Source organism: Medicago sativa, chromosome 3 (genome assembly GCF_051527215.1).
Source record: "Medicago sativa cultivar Bolivia chromosome 3, Bolivia_mono, whole genome shotgun sequence".
Taxonomy (NCBI): domain Eukaryota; kingdom Viridiplantae; phylum Streptophyta; class Magnoliopsida; order Fabales; family Fabaceae; genus Medicago; species Medicago sativa.
The window spans coordinates 48,128,630-48,137,311 of record NC_140751.1 but is presented as its reverse complement, the minus strand read 5'-3'; the positions used below and the strand labels follow the sequence as shown (position 1 = coordinate 48,137,311).

The 8,682-nt window shown below is 30.4% G+C and overlaps 1 protein-coding gene across 1 annotated transcript; it reads right to left on the bottom strand.

The window, feature by feature from the left end:
• Positions 1–386: 386 nt before the first annotated feature.
• GAUT15 (galacturonosyltransferase 15) lies at positions 387–7,753 on the bottom strand. Its single transcript, XM_085751944.1, has 6 exons — positions 7,312–7,753; positions 6,648–6,691; positions 3,746–3,895; positions 2,205–2,765; positions 1,788–2,090; positions 387–1,214 (listed from the first exon to the last, which is right to left on the bottom strand). The coding sequence occupies exons 1-6, from the start codon at positions 7,553–7,555 to the stop codon at positions 924–926; spliced, it is 1,593 nt and encodes a 530-aa protein (XP_085608070.1). The 5' UTR covers positions 7,556–7,753; the 3' UTR covers positions 387–923.
• Between the last annotated feature and the right edge of the window lie 929 nt (positions 7,754–8,682).

The window sequence follows — 8,682 nt, the reverse complement described above, 5'->3', positions numbered from 1 at the left end:
TAAGTTTAGTTGGTAGAGATATTACATGTTATATGCAGGGGTCAGGGTTCGAACCTCAGACACCTCACTTCTCCACATTTAAAACGTGTGAGCTCGCGACTAGGCTATTGACAAATATATATATATATATATATATATATATATATATATATATATATATATATATATATTGTTGTATGGGTATTTAAAGTTTAAACAATGCAATACTTAAACATTTTTTCTTCTGCATTATTATTATTCCAGAGCAATTTCATTCATTGTAATGACGATATATGCCATAAATCACATCAAATGGCACAACATTAGTGCAGAAAATGAAACTGAGATCTATCTTATTATATAGAGATCCAATTATCCAAATTGAGGGGAAACAAACATGAGATCACTTTCCAAAATAAATATAATTGAACATCACTTTTGATTTTACATCAGTTACATATGTATACATGTTACTTTTTCACTATTTCGTGTGTTCTTAGCACATACACAAAATAGCAAAATAACAAGTGTAAGTAAAGCAACAATGATACATAAACTAAATTTGATGGTTCCAACAAAGGTACTTACAAGACTAAAATTGTGAAATCTAAAGCTGTCTGTAAGCTGTTACCTAGTGTCTTATAACCGTCTCATTGAAATGTCGAAACAATTTCTCCATTTCAAAATCAAATTTACAGTATTGTCATACAGCTAAATCAATGATTCTTATACCTTTCTTAACTGCAGATACTGCTTCTAGTAGGATACTGCTTGGTAGCTTCATCTATTTACTATATATATGATTATGAACATGGTGTAATGTAATCGATATCATACAGAACGTATGAATCAGAGACTGAAGGCGGAAGCTTCTTCCCTCTAATCCAACACGGTACCAATGATGCAATCTTAATGAATATTTGAGGTGGGTGAACTTTGTTCCTTTACCCTGTAATTCTACATCTCCGTATAAACTTATTAGAGAAGTTTACATATCTACTCCATAAACTTCGATACTCTGGGAAACCAATTTCAAGCCATGGTTTTGCAGGGCCACTGAAATGGATAACAGAAGCAGCTTCAAGACTCTCTTTGCTAATTTCTTCGGAATTATAGCGATAACCTAAATCAGTCACAAGCATTGATGGATCTATAGGATGCACTTGACCATCAAATGCAATCATGGAAGGTGGAAGCACTCCTGGATTCCACAGTGCTGTCCCACACTTGAGGTTCTGTGAAGCCAGATAAATACATACTGTTAATGTACGATGACAATAATAGGGAATAAAACCATACAATTATCAAATAAATAATGCAGTATTATGTGGAATTCATGTAAATCTGACAACTTCATGTGGAACTCATTCCCAAAATTATGGAACCTATATATATATATATATATATATATATCATCTAATATTCCCTCCGTTCCTGATCTTTGATCCTTTAAGGTATAGAGCCATTTACCCCTAATTATATCTTGGTTTACCATGACAAACAAAGATTTGGGAAAAAGATAAAAAGCCAAAAAGACCAAAGATTAGGGACGTAGGGAGTAAGAGAATGTCTGTTTAAAAAAATCACTTCTAAATAGTGTTTTATACAGGTATGCAGAATGTAATGCAGTGCCTTAGCCCTATTCATATTGCTTAACATTGTATAATTCAAATAAAAAAACACTCGTAAGGGAAAATAAGAATTTAAATCTTTGCTGGTTCAATCTTTATGCATATGGTAAACCATAACACATTATGTAGCAGAAAATAGTGATTAACCTAAACAAGCACATTACATCATACACTTACAAGTTTCAACCATTTCCGGTAGGTCTCTGTTATGTTTGTTCTTCGCCAAGCATCAAGATCTAATACATTCAAGCCGTAGAGCCACCCACATTGTTCACCGTCAAAATTCGATGATATCAGATTATGTGAAAAGTTCAAGTAGTTCATGTATTTACTTCCAGGGCAGCATTTGTCTTCACACCAAGACTTGAATACTGAACCACTCACTTTGCCATTAAGATCTACGTCCCACAAAGAAGATATGTCATGTTGTACTACAACATCATCATCTAAGAATACTATCTTTTTGAGATCCGGAAAAAGCTGTCGTGGTCCACAAAAATCATATCAGCATGAAAAGTTCGTTAACACGCATTCAGACTTGTTATTAGGTATTACTTATTATTCAATCAAAGGCTGCCAAAAATAACTAATTACCTCGGGCATATAAATGCGGAGTTGGTTCATCAAAGAAAGGCTGCTAGGCCGTAAAGCGTTCAAATTACTATAGTCGATGTTCTTTTCTTTATCATAGTAGTGCTTCCAAATTAAGTGATTAGTTTCCAGCATCTCTTTAACACCAGCATTCATTTCTTCAGACCAATCATATTGGTGCAATCCCTTAACCTCAACAACAGCTGATTCAACAGAATTGGTGGCAAACCAAGCATGCATTGAAGCATAAGTTTTTTTGTCGGTAACAATATGAAAAACTAATTTTTCAGGATTGAATGAATTTTCAAGCGTAGAGGTTACAACAACAGAGGCGGCAAGGACATTATCAGTTAGGAGAACTAGGTGATGAAGAGTAGGGTCTGAAAGGCGAGAAGCAAATTCAGGAGGAGGCAGGCGAGATCGAGCCATGGCATTTACAGCATATTCTTCAGCCAACTTAAGACAAAGACAGTGTAAACTATGGGGAACACCGTGTGATGCTAGATGCCAATATACTGACTCCTGCTGTTTTGCTGTTTGCACCTTGTGTTCCATCTGTGATAGCTGAATACGTACAGAAGAAATTGCATGATTTGTTAAGAGGATTGAAGATTCACAAAATCTGTTTACTGAATTGAATATCTGTAGATGACAAGAGCCTATGCACTATGAAGCAATGACACAGACAACAGACACATAACTTATACTGAACACATTGACACCTGTATTAATTTAAGAAAATGGAATGATTGAATATAACTACATGTGTCGGTGTCATACATAGGTGTCTAACACCGACATGTACGACACCGACACATATCGGCACAAGACATGTCTTCCATATGAAGTGTCGGTGCTACATAGTCTATGCATAAATGGCAAACAAGTCAACAAAGATATTCATTTTCGGACTTTGGTTATGATTGAACCTTTACCAATGTTACTCATAACGATCATAATCAGAAATACATACACCCTTTGTGGTTTAAAACTCAATAACTAAACTCCTTATACTTCCACATTGTTCAATATAGTATACAGCAATTAACCCCATTTGTGTGATTTGATCAGTTGAAGATGAGCTGTAGTGTTTTGAACCACATGGCATTTCTGAAAATAACCGATACTTAAGGGGATTTCTTGCATTTTAGCTTACTTTTATCTTGCATTTGAGCAACTACTATGAAATATTAAAAGATCAAAACAGGATAGGAATAATCAATTCTTTAAGCTGCATTTTGTCTTGTTAAATTTCATTTTATGCGTACTTTTTATTCCACATTTCTGATCAATTACATGTTTTCCACAGAAATCCAATCAGAATAATGTATCCCAAAGAATTCAGTTCCAAGGCACATTATTATGTTTCATTTTGTGAACGCCTAATGCATTATCATTATTAGTTTAATTGATTTGGCTAATTTTGATTTTTGACTCCTGAAATATGCACACCGACCCAAAAGGAAACAATAAGGAATGAAATTGAAAATGAAACATCATAATCATTATATAGAGTAACTACCAAAAGTAAAAAAATTATATACCATGGCTTTGGTCTTGAAAGCAAAAGCTTTGAGGTCTTGTTTTAAGACCATCTCTTTCACAAGTTCATTGAATGACACTGCTCCTTCATTATCATTAATATTGCCATCATTTGCTTCCATTAGCGCTTTGGTTAGCTCATCTCTGAGTTTCTACATGCATTCACAGTAAAAAAAAATTAACATAAATTAACTTTTTCTTTTTAATTAAAATATACAAGTTGGTGCAGAAGGGTCTAAACAAAGTTAAATGATTCATATGCTCATAACTTCAATAATGTGTGCACAGGTTTTGTACAGGTTTATGTGGAAACTATCAAAATTGATTGAATTGGCTCTTTATTTGACAAAATCACGGTAACAACGTAATTTTGTTGAAACTACAAAGTATAGCTTTTGTCAAAAACACATTGGCATGTCATGATTCTGTCACACTCGTGATCATTTCCAAATCGCCAAAATTGTCGTAGTTGATTAATTTGTAAGTAAAAATGCAGATGTTTGGTTAGTGAATAAAATTGACTTAACCAAATCAATTACATAAACGGTATTAGTTGGATGATCGATGATGTCATATAATAGAAGCAAATGGTCCCAAAGTAAAACAAAGAAAGATCATGAAGTCCTTTTGATGCAGAGAAGAAAAAGTTGTAATAATAGCACTTACAGAAAAAGTAGAAGCAGAAGACAAAAACAAATAGCAGTATAGGTAGCATTCATAGCCATGTCCACAGATTGCACAAATGCAACTTGTGCAAGTAAAGACAATGCACTACCAATTTCATAGGAGTATAAAGAAATGTCGTATTTGTCAATTACTCAATTAGATCAACTTAGTACTTATAAGTTATATTGTATATACTACCAATCCTTCCATAATGTGTGTAAAAAAACACTTTCATTATCAAAACTATATCCCAAACAATGTCATGCTTTTTTGGAAGTGATTTTTCTTTTACCAATTTTTGGAAAGTATGATCTGGTCAGTAATGTTTGCTTGTATTTTTAAACTACTACTTATTTCATAATCTAGCTTGACTTTTGATGAGTGTGTACGTGTAAACCAGTCAGCATTTTTATGTCCCTTTAACTGAAATAGATTTTTTGACAATACTTTAACTGAAATAGATAAGCACCCAAGATTAATTTTTGTTTTGGTCTGTTACCACCCAAGATTAATTAAGTTAACAAAGAATGTCACGTGAATAAAATACATAAGATGTACCTAATAATCTCTTCAAGAAAAAAATATGAGATGTACCAAAAATGTAGACATGTGGTATGTTTATTTATTTTTTTTGAAAGAGTGTGGTATGTTTATTATAATGGGTCAGGTTTCTCTGAATACACATTTTGTTACTTTTCCTTTTGTCTTTTACTCTTATTAACTTTGATGCATTGATAACTGATTCACTACCGTCTGACAAACGACTCTAACAACATGAACTGGAATTTTCGAAAGAAAAGCTGGAATACACAAACTACTACAGTATATGATACAAACATATGTTATACCAACAAAAAAAAAGAGAACTAAATTAAAGATATAATAGGATATAATATGTTTATTTCTAAATAATTTTTTTCTATTTCAAAAAAAAAAAAAAAAAAAAATTCTTCAAATAATAATTGATCAATGCACGTGTTATTCCAAGTTTAATATATAGTTAGACTAGATTACTTTCAACTTCAGTAAAGATTAACCATAGTATAAATTTATACACCGCCAATGTAAATATTTTTTACATTATCAATCAATTATAAAAAAAATATTATAATCGTGAAAAGAACATTTGAAATTATAATGACAACATATAAATATTAAACTCTTTTACATTTTGTTTTGTTTACATAGATTCGTTTTACTAGAGATAATTTTATTCGAAACATTATGTAAACAATTTTCTCAACTGAAATTTCAACATTTGGTTAACCTCATTCTACGTGCATTAAACTCATTTACAATATATGTTATTAACTAACTTTGATACTTGATATGGTTGTGTACGAAAATTTAACATTGAAAAAAGAGTTGGAGTAACACTTATTGTAAAAAATATAGTAGAAAGTAGGATTTTTTGTTGTTGAAAGGAGTAGAAAGTAGGAAATCAAATCAAATCACTAGACGGGCGAAGAAGATCTAAAAAACTTAAAAAAAAAAATATCTCGAAATTAACGAGTTCGTAGAGATATTATATACGATAGAACCTTATAACGTCATTTGATCTAGTAGACAATGAAACTTATTGCAATAGTATAAATATATTGCATTAATATCCAAAAGTGTGTAAAAAAACATTTCTGAAACTAAAATCTTGTATCAAATAGTATATCTGCCTCCAAACTCAAAACCTTCATAAATTGTAGATAATCACAGATTTGTCTCCAAACCCAGAACCGTGACAAATTTGTAATAATTGCCAATTTGACATTGTATTATTATATCAAATAAAACAGCCCACAAGAATTAGACATTATAATAACAAACATCAAAATTAAAATAATTCTTATTATATAGTATTATTTCTTGTCAATCTCCAATAAGTGACCTAGAACATTGTCGGTAATCACTAGTTGCAATTTGTTAACAAAACACGGGTCACATTTGTCAAACTAAATCCTATTTAAGCCACTTTGTGTGAAAAAGGAACCTATCTTTTCATTAACAACCACAAAAAATTATTTAAAATTAATTAAGAATCTCCATTTTAATAATATTTTTCTATAATCATTACTTTAATTAAGTCAAGTTAATCCAGTAACGTGAATTGCCCAATATTTTGACAAAGCGTGGACAAAAAAGTACGTGTGACCAAAAATAAGTAGTTGTGGAAAAATATTATTTAAAAAAAATTGTCAAATAAAATAAAAATAAAAAGATTAATTTCCATAAAAAGACACTTACCAGTGACGTGTCAGCTCCACTGAAAAACCTCCACCCAGCACATTCTGCAACAGTCATTTTCACCAATGTACAAACTAACATCAACTTTATGATAAAGGAGGAAATTACCTATTTCATATATTCCATAAAAACAAATTTCCTTAAATTTTTTGACAAATATTTTTATTTAGTATTTTGGGACCACTAAAAAATAATTTTAAAAAGTATAATTCTCAAAAAAAAACACTAGAAATTATTGAGTAACAAACAAAACAGTTTAGATGTTATTTTCCTAAAAAGAAATGAAATTATTTTTTTTATCAAGTAAATTAGTGGTTAAAAATTCACTTTTTTAAGATGAATAAGTGAAATGTTTGAGGTTTGACTCCGACCTCTGCATATATAACGCAATATATCTATCAAGTGAGTTATGCTTACCAGGATTGTAATCTCGTGTTTTAACTCCATTATAATATTTTAATAACTAAAAATATTGAAACACATTAAACTAGAATTTCACATTAGTTGTAAAAAATTCCTCATTTCCTTGTATGTAAAAAAATAGTAAATGCATTGAAACAGAGTAAAATTAAAATTTACCAGATTATGAAAAATGCAAAATGGAATGAAAAAAATAATTATCCAGTTACCGCACGGTAAAAAAATGTAATGGAGTAAGAATTACCCAATGAAGAGCAAAAAGTAGCAGATTCAAGAACCAAGATCGCAACTCTAACAAAAACAAACGGCAACAAGATCCCAAGCACTAACACCACCGGAAGCACCGTCCGGAGTGAAATCCGGCGACCGGAAGAACCACTAACAGTCGGACTTACTCCTCCCGCCGTCGTCGTTGTATCCTTCGCCGATCCCTTACCGTTTGATATTGTTACTCGTTTTATTCCCTTTGCTGATATGTAAAACTTCATATCCTTGATTCCATTAACTACTCTTGAAAACTCTTCAGATTTTCTTTGCAGATTTTCTTTGTTTGAATTGAATTTAGTTCGAGATCTGAAGGTGAAGGTTCATTTGCGTGAATGATTATTGTTGTGAAGGAAGTATGAAGTGTACAGTGATAGAGAAAGAAGTAAAGAAAGAGAGAAGAGAGTGTGAGGTTTTGTTTTGTGTTTTAGAATGAACAAAATTGTATTTGTAGTTGAACAAATACAAAAAACTATACTTTAATATATAAGTTTTTTTTTTTTTTGAAGGATTTAATTTATAAGTTTGTTGATGAGTTGTACCCAAAAAAAAAAAAAGTTTTGTTAATGAATGTATTTACCACATTGGTTAAAGAAATTATCAATAAAAACTTTATTTAAAAAAATACAAGTTTTTATTTTTGTTTTAACAATAATTATATCACTTTTGATGAAAATTTACTAATTTTAATATTTTAATTAATGTTTTAAAATATATTCATTAATATTCTCCTTAATTTATATATAATTTTAATGCAACAAAATTTTAAACATACATGTAATAATAAGTTACCATACCACTTAATGAATGAAAAACACATGATTTATTACATCTCATTAATTAATGTAACAACACATTATTATATGTTTGTGTAAAACTTTGTTACACTGAGAGTGTATATAAATTAAACTCAATAAAGTATTCACTAGTTTAGATTTTATTTGAAAAAAAATTAACAAACGAAAAAGAATTAAAGAATGAACAATTTGTATCACACGTACTTTTTTTATAAATAATTTCATGGACTAGATATAGTTTGGTTAATCTTTTAAACAAAAGCATCCTGATAAGATGTTAAAGGATCTTTTATACTTTGATCGTGCTTAAATTTAGTGTTAAGAATGCAATAATCTTAAATTTTTTGCGAAATAATTTTATAATTTATTGTAATTCTACTTACTTCGAGAGATTAATATTTACAGTTGCGTGCAAATGATACTTGATTAGAGAATTAAATTTAATGTTTAAAAACATTATTTAAGGATGTCGATGAAGGTGATCAATTCACTTGGTAAACACTAGGTTCATACCACACAAGGAGTGGTTCAACTCAACATGAGAATTTCTTTGG

Coding starts and splice junctions, on each gene's coding strand:
- GAUT15 (XM_085751944.1), bottom strand. CDS start 7,555: ATGAAGTTTTACATATCAGCAAAGGGAATAAAACGAGTAACAATATCA. Junction 2,766..3,745: donor CTTTCAAGACCAAAGCCATG/GTATATAATTTT, acceptor GTACGTATTCAG/CTATCACAGATGGAACACAA. Junction 1,215..1,787: donor ACCGGAAATGGTTGAAACTT/GTAAGTGTATGA, acceptor CTGGCTTCACAG/AACCTCAAGTGTGGGACAGC.